Here is a 24,754-nt window from a genome sequence, read left to right as displayed (position 1 = left end):
TACAAGGACTGCACACAGTCTCAGATCCTCTAGAGTCTGAGGTAAGGAAGAGGGGAGGTACCTTTTCTCTCTGAGCATCCTCAAGTGCCTTACTCTGCTCCTTTAGCAGCGCCTCTTTCTTTGCTGAGTCCTGCTCCAAACTAGCTTTGGCGGCTTGCAATTCTTGAATTTTTTTATTTTGGTTTCCAATTTGATTTCTGTTTGAAATCAAGTCTTCTTGTGCCAGAGTGAGTTTCTCTTCTACAGACTTACAAAAAAAAAAATGATTTCCTTAAATTACTATGATTTCAATAAGCACAACAGTTAATTAAAAGCACAATGGGAAATGGTAAATAATCACATGTCAATGGTGAGGACATGTGGTGGGAGTGATACAAACCTACATGCTAGCCTACTCCATACCCGGGCTATCTGGTTAGCTAATGCCCTCAGGCTACAAACTTATACAGTAAATCCAAGCAGTAAATACTGTAGGCAGGTACAGCACTAGGATGAATATGTATGTACATGAGCTTAGATAAATGTAGAAATAATCAGAAAAAGATACTAGGCAATAGGACCTTTACAGCACAATTAGGATCTTAAGAGGCTAAGCTGCTGGGCCTGGTGGCATTCACCTTTAATCCCAGCATCTCGAGCCAGCGGCATGTGTCTCTCAGTGAGTTGGCGGTCAGCCTCGTCTACATAGCACATTCCAAGTCAGCCAAAGCTGCTTAGTGAGATCTTGTATCAGGAGAGGGTTGATGGGGGAAAAGGAAGGGAGCAGTGAGGAAAGACAATGCTGAAGGTTCCCTAGAAATAATCTAAAACCATTTATTGAGTACTTATCTACTTATAATAGGAAGGAAGGGCTATCAGGTAAGTAACAACTGTATCAAATATATCTAGAGAATACATATATGGTTGGAGAAAAGATCAGAGGAAAAATGAAAGAAAACAATTTAAAAAGAAATAAAATTGAATGCTACATATGTACACACATTTTCTAGGATCAATGTCCCCTGATCTGGTAAACACCTTGATAAACAAGACAGAGTTTTCTTATAGGATATATTTCATAACTGTTAATATCATTCATTGAATAAATTTAGCCTTATATGTAACTCTGTATTCTCACCAGCTATAGGCCCATCCTCTGAGCTTCCTGTCTCAGTGGTACAAGTAATGTAAGTCAATATCATAGTTACTGATGGCTCTAAGTCTCTTGTGTGGTGGTGAACACTGTCATGTTAATTCGCTTTGAATTACTATGGAAGCAACCTTTGGTTGTGTTGTGAAGGAGTTTCTAGACTCGGATAATTCAGGCAGAGAGACCCACCCTAAATGTGGACTCCACCACTCCATGGTCTGGGGTCCTGGAATGAAGGAACAGAAGGGAGGCAGGGCAGGTCACTCAGGTCTGTCTCAACAGATACCATGTGACCTGTGGCCTTGAGCTCTACTGCCACAGCTTCCAGTCATGGTAGACTGGTATTCTCTCTCACTGTGAGTCAACAACAAACAAACAAACAAACAAATAAACCTTCCTTTGTCAAGGAGCTTCTGTCAGGTGTTTTGTCACAACAATGAGGAAGATGACTAATACAAGTGAGGTCAGTTCCAATCATAGTTACTGACTGCTCTAAGGCTCAGACGTTTGAGAATCTGAAGTAATGGAAAGGACATCGTTTCTACCTGTTAGTTACATTTGGGGATATGGTCCTAGGGAAAGGGAACTGACACCATCAGCTACTTAGGCTGAGGATCTGCAGGGAGTGAGAACTAGCTACCCACTCTCCAGAAGACCTAAGAGAGGCCCCAATTCTTACTGCAGGAGCATCTCCCCTGACATGGAGCCAGGTAATGCAAGCCAGGGAAGGACCTCTGCCAGTCAGGACTGCATAGAACACATACTTTTTCACTACTACTCAGGCAGCCAGTATTAAGTCAGTACCCTGCATAAAATGGTCCTTATCACAGAAGAGTGGCATGTGCAGCAGAAACTGTACAGGGCAGCTGAGCAAATGCTCACCACCAAATACACAAGAAACCGATGCGAGACCCTGTGTAAAATGTGTGACATGGCAACTGGCCTAGATGTCACCAAGATAACTTTTTAAAAATTCTTTTAACAATAAAATGACTGTCCTAGGTGTGTGTCGGGGGGGTGGAGGGGGTGGTAATAGGTTAGTGTTGAGTACTTGCCTGGCATGCATAAGACCCTGAGAGTTTGATCTCAGCACTGAAATAAACATGTTTCAAAAACTACTGTATAAATCTACTGCAACCATAATTGTGTAATAGAGGTTCTGGTTCAACAGGCTTGCTAAAACCAAGCAAGCAGTAGTGCCCCCTAAGAAATGCTGTAAGAACCACCAAAGTGTTATTGCTTTATAAGATTTTAAATGCATGGACTCTAAAATTTTAAATGTTTAAAGTCCATTAATTTATTAGTTCTTTAAAGACCAGATGAAGTCTTCATGATGATGTCAAGGGCCAATGCTCTGCCCTGTGTTTGGACATCTACTTACACACTCCTAAGCAGTACTGCTGTGCATGCCTCACTCGCTCAGCACTGCTTACCAGGGATGCTCCCCTGGTCCACCTCTTTTCCTATCTTTATCTCAGCCACACAACATGGCAATAGGCGAATCATTGAGTAGATCAATTATCAGCCCTGACATGATTATAAAATTGTGTAATCCCTGTGGTTCCAATTATTTTTATTAAACAAGCCTTCCCATACTCCTTTCAAATAAAGCCTTTATATTAGCTCTTACTTTTTCTGATGTCTGATAAAATGGCATAAAAGTACTGGGATGAGAAGAGTTAGGTTTAATTCTGTATAACCCCACAATTTTCACTTCACTTCAGAAATACATTTATATTATGAATTTGAATTGAATAGTGAATTCCACTTCTATTTTTCTGGACAAATAATAGCATAGATTATAGCCAACAGAAATACCCAGTGAACAAACTATTTCATAAACGATCCAGCAGATGGGGCTAACGGCACAGACTAGGCCAGTCTGGTCAACCCTACTGGTGTCCGAGGAGACATAGTCAGGCTGAGGTATACACTGACAGCTACAACAGCTATGACAGAAAGCCTTACACAGGCAACTGTCACACTGTAGAATGCTTTCTCGTCTCCCTTCGCTCTCACATTTGAGATCAGCTCACTGAAGCAAAAGAGAAAAGGCTGACAAAAATAGTTATCCGGTGAGTGGTAACGAAGGAGGGCTTCGCCAGTACAGGGGAACGCCAGGGCCAAAAAACTGGGAATGGGTGGGTAGGGAAGTGGTGGGGGGTATGGGGGACTTTTGGGATAGTATTGGAAATGTAATTGAGGAAAAGATGTAATAAAAAATATATAAAAAAAAAAAGAAGGAGGGCTTCGAGTAAACCCAACAGCTCTTCCAATCACGGTTCCGCTGTGTCAGTGGGCCTGCCTCACCTGCCAAAGGAGCGTCATAACAGAGGCTCCATCGTGCCCTGCTGTAAAACGTTCCCTAGGCCTGCCCTATGCTTTCTCATTTGTCCAGATTACATGGAAGCCCTTCAGTGGCTCCTCACTGCCTTCAGCTTAAATGCAAACTTCTGTGCAAACTTCCCCTGCCTTTCAATGTGTTGAAAAACAAACAAACAAACAAGCAATTTAACAGTAATAAAATGGCCAGTTCTAATTTTTCTTTCTTTAAAGATTTATTTTCATTTTTTATGTGAATGTATGTTTTGCCTATGTATGTATGCCTTAACCTCAAATGTGTGTGGAGCCCACAGAAGTCAGAGAGAGCACCAGATCCCGTGAAACTGAAGTTATTATGTACAGGCAGTTGTTAATTGCCATGTGGGTGCTGGGAATCAAACTTAGGTCCTCTGGAAAACACAGTAAGTATCCTTAGCCACTGAGCCACCTCTCCAGCACCCTTGCCTCCACACCGGACCCCACCCCCTGGCTAACCTGCCTCCTGTTGCCCTCCTTTGTTTCCCCCAGTTTCCTGTGTCTGTGTGGACTGATCCCTTGCCCTCCCCTGGGCCTGCTAGGAACTTAGGAACTGCCCTCTACACCTTCCATTCTCTTAACTCTATCCTGCTTCCAACCAACTCACACCCAGTTACCAGAATTTGTGGAGAAAGATATTTTGTAATTAATTTAAATTATTTTTATTTGTGTGAGCTCATGCACATGTGCCTGCACAGCTAATGGGAATCACAGTCATACAGGAAAGCAGATCTCCTAGAGGAGAGAGAATGCTTAACTGAATATCCCTACTAGCAATCTAAGCTTCTTTAAAGATGTCCAGGTTAAAATTTAAACTGCATGTTTTTTTCATTTTTCCTCTCTGCTGTACCCTTTGTTGCTATTGTTATTTTTTATCTCAAATATAAAATCCAATTGTTTTTCACTAAGCATTTAGTATACTTAACAATTTGGATCCTCTTTTTTAAACATAAAATCTAAACGTAAGCTACCACTCCTGGTTGGCTCTGTTCAGTTCCTCCTATCACCAGACATCCTTGTAAAGACTGTATTTCCAAATTGTACCTATAGTTCAGGATCTACTCACATGTCTAAGTGGCCTGGTTCCCCACAGGAGCCCATGAATACAACACAAAATAGATACAATATTTTACAAACAAAAATTTTACAGTAGTGCACTTTAAAAAAGGAGTTAGCATATATTACCATTACAAGAGGGTGGGGGGTGAGAGGGGAGGAAAGAGAGACAGGGGCAGAGATAAGATATGAGGGAAAGAGGCAAGGTGCTGGTCCTCTGTGTGTAGGAACACAATGTTCGCTTTCCTTTACAGGAAGGATATGCCAGTGTTGTATAAAATTTGCTACCTTGTTGTTTATACCTTTCATTTTAATCAACATGATACCTTATTTGACCATACAGTATTATTAATTAAGGCTATATTTAATTGGCCTGATTTTAATCATTAGGCATTCCTGTAAGTTAGAAAGCTGACAAAAATATAGCACTAAGAGCTTGACCATAGTAATGCACTTGCTTTCCCAGAGTTGGCTTATAACCAGCCACTCTCCAAAGGTACTCGCAAATGAAGGCTTCAAAGGCCTTAGAAAAGCTAATACCATAAGATTCACCCACATTATTTCACTGTAACTCATTTCAAACTGAGTTTTTAATGTGTGTATGTGTATATATACATATGTGTGTATATATTTATATCTCATCTCATGATTTTTGTCATAAAACAATCTAATTTTTAAAAAGGAACATTAAAGGAGTAATTTAATAGAAGAATATAATACTTCACAGATATTAACTTCCCTTGCTCATTAGGCAAGGGAATTATTTCCTGAGCTTTATCCCATACCACAGTTTACAATACCTTAAGGTCTTGCCTCGTGGCTAGAAGTTCAGACTCTTTGCCATAGAGGTCGGACTGCAGCTGTTTCAGGTCCGCCTGGCACTTCTCGTAGTTGCTCTGCAGCGCTGACAGTTTTCCTTTCTCCACTGCAAGCTCCTGGGCTGCCTGTGATGACTGCTGCTGCAGCTTATTCTCCAGCACTGTCTAAAACATCAGTAGTTATTTAAAGGAGAATGCAAATAAGAAGTCAGTCAAATATAAGACGAAACTTATACAACTAAGACATCTGAGAAACCCACTACACTGCATTTATGGCCTAAAATTATATTTTAATACAGAGCAACATATTTTAAATTTATAAAGTCAGAGAATTACCAAACCAAAAAGTCCATACTATTTAAAATGCAAATGCAATCAAAAGGAAAGAGAGACGTTCTCCGAGGCAGTACTAGGGGCTTGTGCTCTCGGGAGCCAGGAATAAACGATGCTGGAACTGAACTAAGAGAAACTTCTACATAAAAGAAATTAAGAAGCCACTACTGTGCTGACGTGAATATGTAGTTTCTACTTTTGAAAATGCAAGAGTAACTCTGGGAACTTCTATAAGTCATCTTTATTAATATCAGGACAGAAAATAAAAGTCTCACATAAGTTCAAAGTACTCTAAAATCAACTTCAAGAATATGTGGGAGAGATATAAAATTAAGACATATTGGTGCTGGAAAGATGGCTCAGTGGTTAAGAGCACTGACTGCTCTTCCAAAGGTTCTGAGTTCAATTCCCAGCAACCATATATAGTGGCTCAAAACCATCTATAATACGATCTGATGCCCTCTTCTGGTGTGTCTAAAGACAGCCACAGTGTACTCATATACATAAAACAAGTAAATAAATCTTAAGAAAAAATAAGACATTTAAAATATGTCTATGTAATGGGAAAATATGCTTGGCTTTTTAAAAATAAATATTCTACCTCTCCTAACAGTTGTGACAGGCTCAGGAGGACAGAGTCACTGGGACAAACACAAGAGAATAGAGAACAATGCCAAGGAGGACATACTAGGAGGATCGAGCCCCAAGGACTGTGAGTTATGGTAATGTACTGTATCTTTTACAAAGAACTAGAACATAAAGACGGACTTTAGAGCTCTCAACATGAAGAAATGCTTAAAGGAAACAGAAATGCTAATATTTCTAATTTCATCACTAAAAATTGTATACAAGTTTTTAATCTTATATTTGATTATTATCCTTAGAAGCCAGTTTGCTTTCTAATGAGAGACAGAAAGGGGGTGGATCTGGAGGGGAGGGAGATGGGAAGGAGCTGGGAAGAGTAGAGGGCAGGGAAACAATAATCAGGGTATATTATGTGAGAAAAAAGCTACTTCCAATAAAAGGAAAAAAACGTACAGAAAACGTATAGAATTATCCCTACATCCATCCTATGAATATATATGTAGTGTGTTAATTAAATAGCTACTGGTGAGTTGCTCCACTCCAGTAATTCCACATTCATGTTTATGCCAGGAACCTAATTAAACTCAGAAGTCATTTTTAAAAAAGAGACATGATGTCTTCTTTCATTAGTGTTGCTACATATATAGATGTATATAATGAAAAATGAGCAAATGAAAAAAGAGAAAAAAGGTATATATGGGAGGGCTTGGGGGAGGAAATGAGGGGGAATAGATGCTGTAATTATCTCAAAAAATAAAAAAAGGAAAAAAGGTTAAGTAGTATAAGAGCTTAAACAGAAGTGGTGGGGCGTGGTGCTGGTCGGGAGGAAGAGAGCAAGGGATCTAAGCATGGTCAAGAGCACTATATACATAACTGCACTTGCTGAAAAGTAAAAAGGACGTAGCAAAAATGTACGGAAATTACACCATAACAATTATATTCCAATTTCTGATTACATATGAAAGCACAAAAAGACTAATGCTTCTCCATGGCCTATGTTTTTAGAAAGTTATTTGTATGGGATGTAGCATAACAAACACCTGGTAAAGACAAAGCTTCATGTGTGCTGTTTCTGATTTTTATTCTTTTTACTCTAGTTTCTGGCAGCTGACTCCTAATGACACGACTGTTTAGGTTAATCTGTAGACTGAAGGATTGCACCTTCTTCTCTAAAGACCATCTATAAGAACGAACAATGAGGATGCTCACAGTCAGCTATGAATGGATCACAGCCCCCCAATGGAGGAGCTAGAGAAAGTACCCAAGGAGCTGAAGGGATCTGCAACCCTATAGGTGGAACAACAATATGAACTAACTAGTACCCCCCAGAGCTCATGTCTCTAGCTGCATATGTATCAGAAGATGGCCTAGTCGGCCATCAGTGGAAAGAGAGGCCCATTGGTCTTGCAAACTTTATATGCCCCAATACAGGGGAACACCAGGGCCAAGAAGTGGGAGTGGGTGGGTAGGGGGGTGAGGGGGAGCTTGTGGGGGACTTGAAATGTAAATGAAGAAAATACCTAATTAAAAAAAAGGAATGAACAATGAGAAAGATCTTATTTTGTTCAAATGTTTTATACTAAAACCAGCCTATTCGGTTAACTCATTCTGGACAAGATGAGAACATGTTTAAGAATGAAAACCAGCATATTATCAATAAATTGTCCCTTCATTCTTGGAAGGAAAAGCATTCTGATTTAATATACAATGTCAAATATACTATAGGAAATCCGACCTTGCTGCATTTTTAAATACATCCCACTTCATGGTTTTGTCACCGTTTTCCCACAGTAAGAATGATTTACTGTGCACGTCCTTAAACTCTTCTAAGACAGCAGAAATGTGACATAAGTAACTGCCCCAACAGCAAACATCGCTTCTATGCATTAGACAAATGATTATCAAAAATGTAAATAATAAAATAGTTGATAATTCCAATGAACATTCAGTCTTAAACCATGTATCAAATATAGGCTTTATATTTAACATAATTTTAAATATGTACAAGTTATCTATAATGCAACTCTCATTTTAATATTATATGAATGCCCACATATTTCTTTCTATAAGGAGCAGACTGTTTTTATCAATACCTTTTGTGAAACAGCATTTTTAGCCTCTCCTTGAAGCGCTTCAATTTGTTTTTTCTTTTGTTCAGCTGATTGCTTTAGCTGATTTATGGTCCCCTGAAGCTGTTGTTCGTCTTTCTCCTTCTGCTTTAATGTATTTTGAGCCTGTGAGACTTCTCCCTTGACTGAATTGAGTTCTATCTTCAACTGCTGAGAAGTCTGAAAGAAATTGAAACTTGTTTGACTCATTTATTCATTTAAAAGACATTTTCTGAGCATCTGCTATAAGACACACAGTACTTTTCAGAGATATTACTGTACTTTTGGCCACCTTCTAAGTTTGACTTATTCCGTAGGCAATTAGTGACATGAACTATTTGGTTACTGTGAAGCAGGTCAGGAATATCTCCTGGTCACTAATACTGTCATTGTTTATGTGGTGTTAGTTTTTGTCAGTTTGACCTAAGCTGGAGTTTTATCTGGGAAGAAGAGCTTCAATTGAGGAACTCCCTCCGGACTGGCCTGTGGGCAAGTCTGTGAGGCACTGTCTTGACTGCTGACTGCTGTGGGTGGGCCCTGCCCTCTGTGGGTGCAGTCACCCTGGCCAGGCGGTCCTGGGTATGTCAGAAACAAAGTGAGCAAACTCTGGGCTAAACCAGAGAAGAGCACTTCTCCACTGACTCTGCTCCAGTTCCCACCTTGGCTTCCCTCAGTGATGGGCTGTGATTGGGGTACGTAAGCCAGATAAATCATTTCCTTCCCAATCTGTTTTTGGTCAATGTTTTACCACATAAATAAAAAGAAAACTCGGGCAAATACATGAAATAAGTCATGTTTAAGATACTATTATTTTTTTCAATTATAATGTTCTTTAACCCTATCTAATCAAAACTCTTACAGTTAGCTGATTCAATTTTCTCTTTTTCTTAAATATATTTTTCTTTATTTGGCCCTTATATTTTAAATGATTGTTAGTGTTAACCAGAACACAAATAACAATTTAAAAATAAACACATGAACCATTTTACTTTATAGAAATAAATGTTCTTTTTTTTTTTAAGATTTATTTATTTATTATATGTAAGTACACTGTAGCTCTTTTTCAGACACTCCAGAAGAGGGTGTCAGATCTCATTACAGATGGTTGTGAGCCACCATGTGGTTGCTGGGATTTCAACTCAGGGCCTTTGGAAGAGCAGTCGGTGCTCTTAACTGCTAAGCCATCTCTCCGGCCCCATGTTCTCTTGATTTCTGTATCGAGGTGAGAAAAATTAGAAACTACAAAAGCTCATTGTATTTTACATATTTATAGTAAAACAACACTGTACCTCTTTCTCTTTCTCTAGTGACTTTTTCAGTTCATCCTGCTCCTTCAGGGCACTTTCTGCCTGGACTTGAAGCTGATGCTTTAATTCTTTACAAGCTTTTTCCTAATAAAGAAACATCACACTGAAAACATCTGTAATGACTTACACGGGATTTATCAGTTTAAAAGAAAAACAGAAGGAACTAAACCAACCCCTGCACACAGGCGTTTAAATGAGATAATGGCTTCTACATGAGAAAAGAAATGTAAACAACTAACCAAATCTAACATAGCAGCTTTTCCTCTCTGATTTTCTTTCTCAAATTCACTTTTGGAGTTTTTTAAAGAATCAGAAACTTTTGACAGTTTTTCTTTTGTTGTAGAAAGCTCGGCCAGGAGTGCGTCCTTCTGTGCCTTCACTGCTGTCAGCTCTGTGACCGCAGCTTGCATCCTGTCCGTCAGCTCCTTGTGCTGTGTCTTTGAATCTTGACTTAACTTTTCAAATTCTTGTTTCAAGACAACCTTTTCTTCTTCTTTCTTGGTGAGGGTTTGTTTGATATTTTCAAGGACTTCAGATTTATTCTGTAGATCCAATTTTGTACAAGATACTCTGGATTAAAAAATAATTTTAAAAATTAGTGTAATATAAAATTTATCAACCAAAATTATTTATAAGTGATTACTGAGTCTTGAATTTTTAATATGGTTCAGAGGAAAAAGTAAAATAAGTTTAAAAACACTGAAAATTGCCTTAAGACATCTCATTAGATGCTCGTGGTTTCCTCAGGAAGGGCCAAGTTATTGACATCAAGTCTGGATCACCACCATTTACTCATCAGAGAAATTCAGGTAACAAATCCTAGAGGGTCTACAACAACCAGCAAGTTTTCCAGGCCCCCTAAAATACTGAATCAATGTGTTATTTGCTGTGCATAAATGGGACTCTCTTTCTTATCTTAGAAATATAAAACATATTTTATGTTGATAAATTTGAACATCAAAACACTTAACATAATGTAGTAAGATATTTTTAAGGGGATCACTTTACTCCACTACTGCGAGCAGTGCTAGTCCTGGGCAGACAGTCCAGAATTGCATGAGAAAACAGGCTAAGCAAGCCACTGGGGAGCAAGCCAGTAAGCAGCACTCTTCCGTGGCCTCTGCTTCACTTCCAGCCTCCAGGTTCCTGCCTTGACCTCTAGTCCTGCCTTCCTTTGATGATGGACTCTAATCTGTAAGGCGTGGTAAACCTTTCCCTCCCGAGATTTCTCTTAGTGTTTCATCACAGCCAGAGACAGTAAATTAAGTACTCAATAACATCAAAGCAAAGTTGAAAAAAATCATTCCTAATGAGAAAAAATCCATTCTGTGCCTAGTACAGTACCTCAAAGTAGAAACTTGGCTGTTCTTAGGTGATACATATACACATTGCAGTATTTAAAATTTTTATATTAACTATTTCAATCAAAGTGAATGCTCAGGAGAAACTGGCACCATGTCACTGCTGAAGAGGGATTCCAACTCCACAGAAGTAAGTGAGCAATGGAAATGAAGTTGACCTTAACCAAGTCATAAGGCTTTATTTTCATTGACATTAACATTGGCAGTGTATACAACCAGCACTGTGTGCGAGGGTGCGCGCACACACACACACACACACACACACACACACTGAAACAAAACCGCATTTGGTGACTCTCTAAAGATGGTGTGAACAGCTAACACCTTAGGGATGTACAGTGGGAGGCCAGCTTACACTTCCTTCTGCTCCTGGAGCTCTCGACTCAGCTCTGCATTTCTCAACTCCAGGTCTGTGCTCAGCTGCCTCTGCTGCTGTAGACTCTGCAAAGCCTGCTCCTTGCTGGCTTTAACTTCAAGAGCATCAGCTTCTAGTTTCTGTGGGTGACATACAGCATTCATTTGAATTTTGACAATGCCTAATGATTATTATAACATTTGGTCTGCATACAAATTGTTATTGACAATATACAAAATAGCTATAATGCATTTATAGAAATCCATTCTGAAACCACCACTGAATGAGAAAATGGTTCTAATTAGGGTCTGTCAGATAATCTAGAATAGGCTTTTTACATAAATCAGTGGTTATTTTTAAAATTAATTAAAAGAGAATCAATTTAAACATAAATATTAAAAATGCAAATGTTTGTCAATTTAAGTTAGAAAAACAAAACTAAGTAACAGGTTATTCCCATGTCCACTTAAGATATATTATCTATGTATATGCAGTTAACAATCACAAAAATTACAAGATATTTAACATAAAATTGAATGGATTTGCCATGTAGTCCTCAAACTTATACCTACCGATCTTAAATATACAACACTTAAAATTCCTGACTTTGCTTATTAAGTGTCTTTGTTAGATTATATCACTGCTGTTTATACTGTACATCTCATACATATTATATGTCTGATTTTTCTAATTTATAAAATCAAGATACTATATATAGTTTTAGATAGAAGCAATGTGCTTTCATTTCATCAGTGTGTGTGTGTGTGTGTGTGTTCTCATGTGTGTGCCTTTGGGGAGTGTCTACAGGTGGAGGACAAATAACAAAATTGAGTGTCTTTCTCAATCTCTCCATTTTTTTTTTCTAAGATAGGGCCTGTCACTGAAGCCCACTTGGAGATCCAGCTAGGCTGGCCAAACGTGAAGTTCCAGGGATCTTCCTTTCTCTGCATGCCCAGCACAAACACCACAGACCCTTTCCATCATGCCTGATACCTTATGTGGGTACCAAGTATCCAAGCTGGGGTCCTCCTGCCTACACGGCAGGGCTTTACTGACTGAGCAATTTCCCCAGACCTCATTTAAATATTTTTAAAATGAACCCCCCAAAACATAGACATTATACATGCCAGTGGGCTACCTAATAGTGTTATGCTTAAATCAAGTTAGACATATTTCATTTACCTTTGCTCTGTGCTAAAAACTTTCAAAGAATTATTTTCCTACCTTTTTGAAATGTATAGAATAAGGTGTTATCTATAATCTAGTACTGTGCAACAGCACCCCAGAGATTCTTGCTCTGATTACAACTATTTCAGAAAGGTGCCCAGGTAAGACTTATCTCTGTTTACTCTGTTTTCTGTAACATATTATCACCTATTCTTTTGAACCATACCTAATCTGTCATTACTACTGCTGTTGGCATTTTAAAAGAACAACCCAAAAATAGAATTGTAAAGGCCATTCTTTCATATTATACTGGTATAGATGCCCATATAGAACACTCATCTCATAATTCTATAATCATACAGCTTGCATCAACTGATCATGGAAGTAAAAGAAACCTAAGGGTTTTTGTTGTTCTTGTTGTTTAACTGTTAGCATTTCCAGAACCAAATTAAAGTTTCCCTGATCTGTCCAATTATTTCATCTTTTAGTAAACCAGCACCACACTTAAAATTATCTTAAAGTAAGGCTGAGCTTATGATAGTTAAAGATGCATTACTAAATTAGAGGCAAATTCCAAAGGATATGGAAAGCTTTAAAAAGAATAAACACCACACCATAGAAGAAATATTAGATTAGAATAATATGTAGGGAAATGGAAAAATCAAAGGGGAGAAGACATTCTATAACAAGACTTATACTGTTTGGTGTCTCCTGGGATACGATTTCCCTTTACAATAAACAAGCGCTATGTTAATTTTTATTTATAAAAGCCACCCATTAATGAAGGAATTGAAAATAAAGATGGAAATAAATTAATTGATAAAGTAATTTTTACATTTTTTTACCATTTTGTCTTTCTCTTTTACTTAACAGTCTTTGAATCTGTAAAGGTCATCAGACTCCAAAGCTGCTGAGTGGAAAATACGACAAATCAGACTGGCTTTACACAAACCTTAATGTGGCCTTCTAAGTCTTCAACTTTTTGTTCTAAAGAGAGGTGCTTCTCCTTGTGATCCTTAAGGTGGCTTTCCAGCTGAGTGCAATGCTGCTGCTTCTCCTGAAACTTTGCAGAGAGCTGATCCAGCTGCACACTGACCTTATTCAACTCCTGCAGAAACACACATTGGAAGAAAATCTGTACCAATCCAATAGTCAGTAAAAGTAAAACTGAAAATTATAGTTTTATATAAGAAAATATCTGGATAAGCCTTCAGATACATTCAGTGACTTATCAGCCATTTTCTTTATCTACTAACAAAGACTGAGTTGTACATACTGTTAGATACCAAGCTAATTTGTGTAACAGCTAACTTAAAATATTTTAGCTTTATTATTTTATGCATATGAGTTCTGTGCCTGTATGCCAGTGTAGGTCAGAAGAGGGCATCAATCCACTGAAACTGTCAACAGACAGTTGTGAGATGCTATGTGGGCACTGGGAATTGAACCCAGGTCCTCTGTAAGAAGGTTAGTTGGCTAACCCAGGCCCTTATATATGCTAGGTAAAACCATGCCACTGAGCTACTTCCACAGCCAGTTAACAGAGTTTCAATAATTTTCTAGAAGTATTATCTAAAGGCTAAAACATATGGCAGATCATTAAGCAAGTTAATAGAAGTAACTATTATACTGTAGCTGAATGTTTTCAATTTTCAAAGCACTATCTAGAAATTATATTCCAAAAATATTGTAGTTGTTACATCTGTAACACTTGCTTAAGTCACTAGAATATCCAGTTTCATAGAAAGAATATAATAAAAATTACTAGTACATCTGCCACCCATGGGATTTCAGTGTCAATGTTTTGATAACTTTCCTGCTAGTCTTCTCTGTATATTAATTTCTCTTCTACTTGTTTTATGTACTGATATTAACAGGCTGAGGCGGTAGCTCTGCAGGAGCTAGCATTCCTAGAATGTGTGTGGCCCTGGATTCGATCTCCAGCATTACAGTAAATAAATAATTAATTATGTAAATAATATAAAAATAAGATCCTACTTGCATACTATTTTAAGTTTCTTTATTTTATCACAACAATTTACCATAAAACTTTCAAGTAGTTCTCTAGATGATTATATGCAGCTGCATAAATTCCCATCTTTTTGGTATAACTCATTTTTTTTAGCTATTCAACTTATTACTAATCTATTTTAAATTCCTAGATCACTATTATACTTTCTGTATTTAGTACCAGAGACAAAAATGCACTATTTATAGTTATTATTCCCTTAGCATAAAACACTATAAAATATGGGAAATTCTAAATTTTTAAAATTATTTTATTTTTAATTAGCAAAGAAATAGTTTCATTATAGCATTTCCTTAAATACTTTTCTTGATCATCCTTCAAGACTCTTGCCCCTCATTTCCCACCCAATTCTTAAAACATATACACATGCATATATATAATGTATATATATGTATATATATATACACACACACACATATACATACATATATCCCCTTAAACAACCCCCTCTCAAACACATACACACACAAAAACACATACACACTGAGTTTCCCTCTATAGTGACAAATGTATCTCAATATTGTAACAATTTGTAACTGATTCTTAGGAACCTGAATGGTTTCTAGCACAGTTTTATATTTGTATATAAATGGAGTCTTTGTTACATATGAAATGCTCCAGAGCAGAAAATCTGAAACTCCAGGTTTTGGAATATAGAATTCACAGGTTAATAACCCTTAATCAGAAACTTAAGATTTCATGTGCTCTAAATCCATCATTGTTGCTCAAAAAGTTTTGTATTGGGGATATTTTCGATGTCAGATCTTTTGGGTAAGTAATGGTCAGCCTGAATTTCCTTAGTAGGATATTAACAAATCCTCATCAAACAAATGCTAGAAATTGTTTATTGTTTCATCTTTTTTGATGTTTGCTCAAGAATTTTGTTCGTAATATTTAGACAGATAAAGAGCATACCTTTATGTGGTTGCTCTTATAAATATTTTCACATTATCATTTCCAACTCTGATCACATGCAAACATTTTTCCAGATGTAAGTAACATGCAAGTATAATAGTTACTTACGTATGATTTCATGTGTATGAAGGAAAATATTAATATGTGTACACCAACCAAAACATCACCAGTCTTCCTACCTGTTGTTTATCCTGTAACGCATTTTGAGCTGTGTCCAAGTGATTCTGAAGATCAGCTCTCTGAGCAGCTTTTGCTGCTTCTGCTGATAGTAATAATTCAGTTTTGGCTTTAATCTGTAACAAAGTTTGCAAATTTTTAATTCTATATTTAATTGTTGACTTTCCTTTTTAAGACATATTGATTTTATCACAAAAGTATTAAAAATTAGGTTCATTAGTAGAAAGTAATAATTGAGACACTGAAAAGTACATATGTGAAATCTCCTAAACAGAAGTGGGTAAGGGAGACAACTCCTAGTGATGGTCACCTAACAGCAGGAAGCTGTTGCTGTGGCACCAACCCACAGTGCTCTGCCCCTTGTGAAGGAAAGGGTTCCAGGAGTAGGGAGACTAGGCTGGGATCCACGCATGGTAGAGGCAAAGGCTAAAGCATTATGCGCTCTAGTCTAGTCTATGCTACATGCTTAGATCCTATCTTTAAAAGACAAATAACTTGTATATTTTTTTCTGAAGTATTTTTCAAAAGGACACATCTAACGTCTACCAGTATCACAATCAACTGAACTACGCCATTGAAAGTGGTGGCTCCAAAGATCAAGGTTTTCAGTATGGAGTCCAAACAATAAAACTAAAAGTACATTTAAAATTTACTTTTTCCAGATAACTTCTCATGTAAAGAGTTTTCCTTTGATGATCATTAAAAGTCGAGAAATTACAGATTGAAAACATCAGGCTTTCTACTTTGAACGAGAATCAAAGGAGTTAAGAGTTATACTCTCTTTATTAAAAGTAATAAGTACTGAAATAATTTTAGCACAAGTCACCTTTAATAAGAAAAGCAAAAAGTAGACAAGATATAAATATATCTGAAATTAAAATGTTTTTAGCAGAGTTAAAATAATACTCATTTAGCTAAGTGAATACAAAAGATGTAAACTATCCATGTTAAGGGTAATTTTAAGCAGAAAAAAACTTCAAATAATATCTCAATACTTAGTCTGCAGAAATAATGTTGGATAAGGTATGTCTCTATACTGAGTTCAAATTAAAAACTAAAGAAAGCTATACTTAAAATAACAGAAGTAATCGACTCACTGACAAAGAACTCGTTTTTGTGCAATCAGCTTCATTTACATATAGCAGTTCATTTATCCAATAAACTAAAAATCATGAAATGCTTCAGTATATATTGGCATATTTTCCAAAATCATGTAATCCGTGAAGACTTAAGGGAGCTGAGTACTAGCTACACCATCATCTCAGAAGGGTCCAGAGGGGGATGGGAGGAAGACCCACCTCCAGGCCCTTTACATTCATGAAGAGTAGAGAGAGAACTGGCTACTCCTGCAGCCTACACTGTTGGACTTAGGCATTAAAACCCTTCCACAGTAAGCTCGAACAACAGGCTCCTGGCGTACTCGCAGACACTGCATGTGCTAACTTACCTTCACACTGCGCTGACAATCCTACCAGGCAGTACCTTGAAAGTAGGAATCAAAAGTTACATTACAGAAATCACCTGTCCATAGGGAGAAAGAACAAAAATATCTGTGGACACAGAAAACCTCAAGAAACTACATAATTTAATTTGTATTGTCATTTTCCACTCAAATGTATGCAAAGAACGCGTACCATGTATGGTTTAAAACGATGTTTTATACATACAAACTCATGGCACAGCATATTACCTGTATGTCAAGCTGCGAGACCTTCTCCTTGCTTTCATTTAACTGACTGCTTAGTTCACTGACACTGGTTTCCAGAGAAAGAACACGGTCTTGTGCAGCTCGAAGATGTGCCTTCTGTTCCTGTACCTGGTCATGCAAGTTCTCCTCGGCTTGTTTATGGCTTTCCGACTGATTCTTCAGCTTCTCTGTCAGTTGAGTTAGCTAGTACACATGCAAGAGTCTAATTACAAAGTTTGCAAATCACAACAAAAATGAAGACACTCACACCAAAGTACCCTCAGAATTCTGAATTGCCCTATAACAGGTAATTGCAAGGTTTTTCAAGTAAAAATGTTCAAACCTTTCATAACAAGCCAGTATAATAAGCCCAAATCCTAGGAACATCAAATTCAGCTAGATATTATTATTTTTAGATAATCTCTATTTAACTAGAGTTTATATGCAATAAAACTCACCTAACTTAAGTATCAAATCTGAGATTTGATAAGGCGCACACTCAGTAAAGAATGTTTCCCCTACACAAAGCTATTTCACATGGGCCCTGTAGTCATCCTCGCCCCCCAGCTCCCCACTGACCTGATAACAAAGGGCTCCTTGCCACTGTTGGTATCTCTAAGTTCTCAGACAAATTATACTGTTTTTAGGTTGACTTTACCTTTGTAATGTTGTATTTTCAAAAGCATACATTTTAAAATTTTAAATGGAACCTAATTCATCTGATATTTCTTTTCATGTACTTGGAAGGTTTTTTGTTTTTTTTTTTAAATCTACAGATGCATTTTAATGAGTCATCCTCCTCACTACACTCAGCCAGCCTATGAGATGCTGCCCCATGGAGACGTGGTTCTCTCTTCTCTGCTTCATTCTGAATGCTTCCAACTGTTCTGCTTTTCTGTTCATTGATACCTTTTTCCAGTGTTAGTTTCTACTCAAGTATTTTACCCGTTTTATCTTTAGCAGTTCTATATGGGTGTTCTACCCATATAGAATATATAGTTCATGCCCACTTCTAGTCACATTACTATGGTTTGTCCTTCACACCCATAATCACTAGGAGGTATTGTAAAGTACTTGTCTGATGAGGCCTCATCAGCTGAGTTTGCTTGTGAGATCTCAGTCTTAAAACAAAATGGAAACTAAGAAAACAACTAAACAGGACATGTGGCAGGAATTCATGTTACACTCTAACTCCCCAATTAGCACAGTCGTAAGACCTACTATTACTTAATTTTTCCAAAACATCAGATATAAAGTATTTTCAGTTATTTATTTACCTATTTTTAATAACATATCACTAGATAGCCCTAACTGGCATGAAACTTGATATGTAGACCAGCCTAGTCTTTCACTCACAAAGATCTGCCTGCCTCTGCCTCTGCCTCCCAAGTGCTAAGACTAAATATGTGTACCACTGCACCCCGCTTCAGTTAAGATTTTTGTATATTTCTATTAAACTCTTTATATATCTTGGAGTAACAATTTATTAAAACTATTAGGAAGCTTTATATTATCCAAAGACAAATATGTTATCAAAATATAAATAACCATTGAGTTTTAAATATTATACAATACTCAGTAATAGCAAACATTTGATTCTAACATTTAAGTTATTAATTTGTCACTCATTTCTTTTTTTAAACATCCTAGGACATGAACTACACACATCTTTTATCAAAGCATTGTACAGGCCTTCAATACATAGTGACCTACCTTGATGATAAATATATGATATAAAAAATAACGTTTTAAAACAAGTAAGAAAGGTCAGGATCATCAATTTCCTTGACAAGCAGTTGCCATGGCTCCCGGAGACCAGGGTAGAGTTAGAACGTCCCTGCTCCCAGGCGTACCTGCAACTGCAGTGCATGATTTTTCTCTTGCAACTGGTTAAGAACAGCGGTCTCTCCTTCACCAGCCTGGATTTTTGCATACAGATCTTCCCTTTCCTTTTCCAGTAGGCAAACACTTTCTTTACCCTTCTGGAGCAACGCTTCAAGGTTCTGGATCTTTTGGTCCTTATCTCCAATCTGACGTAACACTTGTTCCAAATCATTCTAAAAGAGTTAAAATTACTATTTTAAGAATGGAAAACTTAAAAAGTTATTCCTTAAACACAAAATGACTAATAGTAAATTTAATTGTTCATAGTCCTACATCTTAAAACAATTACATTTTCTTGTAGCAAATTAATTAAAACCACGTATTTAATAATATAAGTCTATATTATTTATAAGCATAAATTTAGCAAAACCGTTTACACCACCTTTTCCTGAGACTCTGATCTTATTCCCTACACTGCTGGCCCTTTTCAGACACATGGGACTCACTCAGTGACAACCCTGGCTCACTCCTACCTCCGGGCCTTTGGACTAGTGACCACTGCCTTAAATGTTTCCTAACACCCAAATGATTCCCTCTCTCCTCTCCAAATGTTTGCTCAAGTGTCACCTTCTAGGTCGAGCTGTCCTGCCCATGCATTTCCACCTGTAGCCTTTTGCAACAGTCTATATGCTGGCTTCTCTACTGCACTGCACTTAGCTCAGCACAGGAGCTTAGTTATCTCTCTCATGTTTAGTTACTTCCTTCTACCTCCCACTACAACATAAGGCACAGAATATGAATACATTGTCTTTCTTCTTCATTAGTATATATCCAAGACACATGACACTGATGCTCTGAAATAAACACTGAATGAAAACAACCAGTGCAGCTGGGTGTAGTGGCACACAGTGGCACACACCTTTGATCCTAGCACTTAGGACATAGAAGCAGGTAGCTCTCTGAGTTCCAGCCAGGTCTACAGAGTGAGTACCAGGACAGCCAGGGCTACACGAGACCCTGCCTTACACTGGCCCTCCCCCGGCCCACCCCCACATCACTGTACTCTCACACGTATATACTTAATGCAAGCTTACTTCTAGGCCCAGTAGGACTCCTCTAAATCAGCAAAGCCCTCTTCTTCCTCAATATCCTGCAATAGATGACATCTGCAACATCTACTTTCTACCCAGAATACAGCCCCAGCTTTACAGGTAGGCCATGCAGTGTTAGTGGCAAGTAGGCACCAGTATCTTGAATGATTTAAAAGTTGATCACTGTCAAGTGGGCTTCTCATTTCTCTAAGCTTCAGTCATGAAGAATGATACCACCTACTTGCTCTCAGCCTTTGCTCCGGCCACCAAGAACTCCTCCCACCACCTTTGACTACTCTTCTGGAATCCAAGTTCCCCAGGGCAAAGCTTTCTGCAGAAGTCACTGTTTTCATTCTCCATTGAAACCAGGTTTTCCCTTCGCGGATCCTGTTTACCCATCTCCCTCTCTAACCAGCCATCAGGCTAGTCCTGTAGGCAAGCAGAGAAGGCCGTCTACCCCTGCTTTTGTCACTGCCATCCTCCTCGTAGATAAGCCTGTGCTGGTTTGGAAGTGTGGTATTCTTATACTACTGTTTTGGTAAATCTCCAACCCAAATAAGCCTAAGCAACGAAAACACAACTCGATTAATCTGAACACATGCTGTGCACCTAGATTGGGCAGATCTACCACTTCACTACTATTTTCCCCATATAAGAGACCCCTTAGAACTTGTGCTTTCTCCTGGCCAGCTGCTTCTGCTCCACTTTCCTTCTTCCTCCTCCTCTGTCATCCCCACTTTCTTTCCTTTTCTCCCAAAACCTTCAGCTCCACCTTCCCCTCTCTCTCCACCCAATCACTGGCTCTAGCCTTTATTTATAAACTAAGGTGGGAAGCAGGTTTATAGGAAATCACCTGAGTGCTAACTCCTTCCTTGTTCACAGCCCCTCCCAGGAGGATGGAATTAACATCATGTATGATTAGCCCCAGGGCTGTCTGCAACCTGCTACCCTTGACAGTTGATTGCTACCTGTAAATCCCTGAAGTCACTCAAGAAGTAAGACTTCATGATTTAGTCCTTGTCTTATTCTCAATTTCTGCAAACTTCCCACAAAATATAAAACACAGACAGAATTAACAGTGCACTCTCAACATTCATATTACCTTAATTCCTCACCAGAACTCATTCTATACTGCAATCACACAAGGATTTTGCAATAGTCTGAAATCATGAAAACTTAAAAAGTATGACTGTCTTACTCAGTGACCACAACTTCCTATCTGCTGATTGCATGGCCTCATCTTCAATGCCTATCACTTCAGTCTCCTTCCAGCTGATTCATGTTAGCCTAGCCTAGCTCTTTCTAAACCTCAAACTATTCTTGTAGTTCATTTCCTGTCACTTCAAAATATCCCAGACAACCACCCCACAAAATACCAACTCCAGATCAGTACTTCGATCTGTTCCTTTCCTCCCATACTTCTGAACACTGCACAGATTTCCATAGAGTGTCTGAGTTCCACTCGCCAGTAACCACACAGAATCATCATCTCAGTGGGTTTATTTCCAGCTGTGTCTCCACCTATAGAGTTAACTCTGAGACACCAGGAAAGAAAACCCTCTTAGCTGTTGACCTCTCCAAAGTTTTCATTTTCATTTCTTTCCTACTCTTAACAGTAAAATCCCAGGGTAACCTACAGTTATACAATCTAGCTTAACCCCCATCCCCTTGAAATCCTATCAGGTGTTCATCTCTGCCAAATTGTTCTTACCAAGGCCCAAGACCTCCATGTTGCAAATCTAACAAGTATCTTAGGTTTCTTGAGCTAGGAAAAGAAATATAAACTATTTTTACAACTTAAATGTGAATTATATGAAAAGTGGGTAGAAACTAGAGGGAAATTTGGTTTAGGAAGAATTTTTGAGAAATAAAGACATATGTAGGAATAGGTTTCTTGTTCATGACACTTATTAAAAAATGTTGGAAGAGAAGTGACTAAAGGAATCAGATGATAAAGACACTATGGTACCTCCACAGTGGGGAGTATATGTGGGCTTATCCACTGAAGCTCGAAAGACAGAAGGAAGTGTCAAGGGTCACATTCAGACAGAGGAGGCAAATATGGGCACAGGCAGACACAGTGCAATAGGAAAAAGAATAGAAAGCAAGGTAGATCACTTAAGAAAAAAACTCACATATCAGGATGTAACTGTAGGTAATAATAGGTCAGGATCAGCCAGGCAGGGATTCGGAGCTGGGAAGAATGCTGAAGCTTCAAGTAGTTACTGAGAATGTTGGAGTGAGGACGTCATGCCAACAAAACCCACTGAGATGATGATTCTGTATGTTTACTGACGAGTGGAAATCAGACACTCTATGGAGATCTGTGCTTTTATTCTAGCAATTTCATCTGGTGCCCAGGCAAAAATCCTTAGCCATCCTTCCCTTTCCTCCCCAACTTGTTTTCTGGTCATGAAGTTTTGTTGCAGCACTAGAATTCCAAACTAAGACGCCAAGCAACCCTAGCTAGCACAGTAAGCCTCACACAGCACTGCGCATGCCTCCCACCCTAGTCCTCCTTCTGGACGTGACTACGACACTCAGATAGCTGTGCATCCTGCTTATTTACCATGGGCACTGTTTGCGCCATCAGCAAGCATCCACGGCAGCAGGCACTTTGTATGTTTTATGCACAGCCATAGATAGACACAGAATCAGTTCCCTGGCTGAGAATAGACAGAGGCGATACTGTTCACTGATTAGACACAGAAGGGGTACATGAATCCAGGATTCTGTCTCTCTCTTTGTCTGACTCTTGTGTCATTCATTCATCAAACTCAAAAAGGAAAGATTACTTACTGCAGAAATGCCTCACTGTCCCCACAGACACCACAATTATCCCTATATACACACACCACTAGATTGCTTCCCGAGAGGGCAGGCACTGTGCCTCTCTATGTTCAGTACTGAGCAGTGTCTGACATCCAGCACTCAGTAATATCCAATAAATGAAAGAAAGAAGGAATAAACAAATATGAAAGGCAAATTCATTTCAAGCCTGTATCCTCTCTCACAAAACAAAACTAAACTTCTTTAACCTTCTGAGCCATGTAATAATAGAATCTGTACTAATTTAATCCAATCAATTATATTTTCTTTACCTATAGTTCCAGTGTTCATGTAATGAATGCTAAGAAGTAAAAGGTATGATCAGCACATGCTACATTACACTGTAGAACTACAAAATTGTGTGTGCATGAGTGTATATGTACATGTGTGTGCACATGCATGTGGAGCCCAGAAATCAACACTGGCTGTCTTCCTCCATGGCTTCACCACTTTCTCCTTGAGACAAAGTCTCTCCTGAGCAGTGATTAGCTAGGCCAGAGCCCTCCACCTCTTCAGCCCTGGAACCACATGTAAACTGCATGCTACCACATATGGCTGTTCACTTGGGTAGCAGGGTATAAATTCAAGCTTCAGGAGCTGCTGCATGCTTGCACAGACAACACTTTACCAGCTGACCCATTTCCCATCTTTAGATCAAATTAGGCAATATAATAAATAATGTTATCTAATAAATGTAATATACCTGAATGCTTTATGAATTGCATATAAAGCAAATGTTTACAATGATTTTAAAGTACTTTAATTTTTACTTATAGAAATAAAGAGTATGTTCTAACTATCACTTAATATCAAAAGAACTCATCATCAAGTATTTTGCCTTATGTAGTTCTATCACTACAAAAGAATAGAGCCCTTCCGGTCCCACCAGCACTGGGGTAGCTAGGGCGCAGAGTCGGCTGACACCAGCCAGCTACCCACGACACCCGCCACGGGAGCTTAACACTTCAGGTGATCCGGCCACCCTCCCGGCCAGAGGACAGGTCTCTGCCCAGCCAGGGAGCCCTTTGCCTCAGGATCAGTGGGAGCTATCTTGGTTCTGGGACTCTGCCGAACTTAGGAACTTAGTCTGCACAGGTGAGAGTATGCCCCACAGAAGCTAACAGCTTCTGGGATAGGCGGGAGTCACAGAGTCTCTGAGGCAGCGCCCTTTTGGGGCCCCAGACATCCGGCCACCTTCCTAACCAGAGGACAGGTGTCCACCCAGCCCAGGAGGTTTTTGCCTCTAGATTGGCAGTAGCCATCTTGGTTCTGGGACTCCACCAAACATAGTCTGCACAGGTGAGAGTGTGCACCACACAAGCTGAAAACTTCTGTGACCCACCAAAGCAACACAGCTTCTGGGAAATGTCCTGTTTTGGGCCTTCATCTTCAGCGAAGAGGAGGTCCAAACACCAGATATCTGTGCACTTTCCCTGTAAGAGGAGAGCTTGCCTACAGAGAGTGCTCTGACCACTGAATCTCAGAGGAGAGAGCCTGTCTCCCATGTCTGCTGATAGAGGCTAACAGAAACACCAGAAGAACAATCTCTAAACAGAGACAACTATAACAACTAACTCCAGAGATTACCAGATGGCGAAAGGTAAACGTAAGAATCTTACTAACAG

The 24,754-nt window shown here is 38.7% G+C and overlaps 1 protein-coding gene across 3 annotated transcripts in view; it reads right to left on the bottom strand.

The window, feature by feature from the left end:
• Nucleotides 1-24,754, bottom strand: part of Eea1 (early endosome antigen 1) — a 103,112-nt gene that overhangs the window by 6,419 nt on the left and 71,939 nt on the right. For all 3 annotated transcript variants that reach the window (XM_021174057.2, XM_029482448.1, XM_029482447.1), the window contains 10 exons: nt 19,239-19,442; nt 17,389-17,589; nt 15,701-15,814; nt 13,530-13,685; nt 11,411-11,550; nt 9,934-10,264; nt 9,677-9,778; nt 8,373-8,567; nt 5,344-5,526; nt 62-247 (listed from right to left, as the gene is read on the bottom strand). In XM_021174057.2, coding sequence (XP_021029716.1) covers nt 62-247; nt 5,344-5,526; nt 8,373-8,567; nt 9,677-9,778; nt 9,934-10,264; nt 11,411-11,550; nt 13,530-13,685; nt 15,701-15,814; nt 17,389-17,589; nt 19,239-19,442 — 1,812 coding nt within the window. The remainder of the gene's footprint in view (nt 1-61; nt 248-5,343; nt 5,527-8,372; nt 8,568-9,676; nt 9,779-9,933; nt 10,265-11,410; nt 11,551-13,529; nt 13,686-15,700; nt 15,815-17,388; nt 17,590-19,238; nt 19,443-24,754) is intronic.

This window comes from Mus caroli, chromosome 10 (genome assembly GCF_900094665.2).
Source record: "Mus caroli chromosome 10, CAROLI_EIJ_v1.1, whole genome shotgun sequence".
Taxonomy (NCBI): Eukaryota; Metazoa; Chordata; class Mammalia; order Rodentia; family Muridae; genus Mus; species Mus caroli.
The sequence above is the reverse complement of the archived record's forward strand: the minus strand, read 5'-3'. Positions and strand labels throughout refer to the sequence as shown.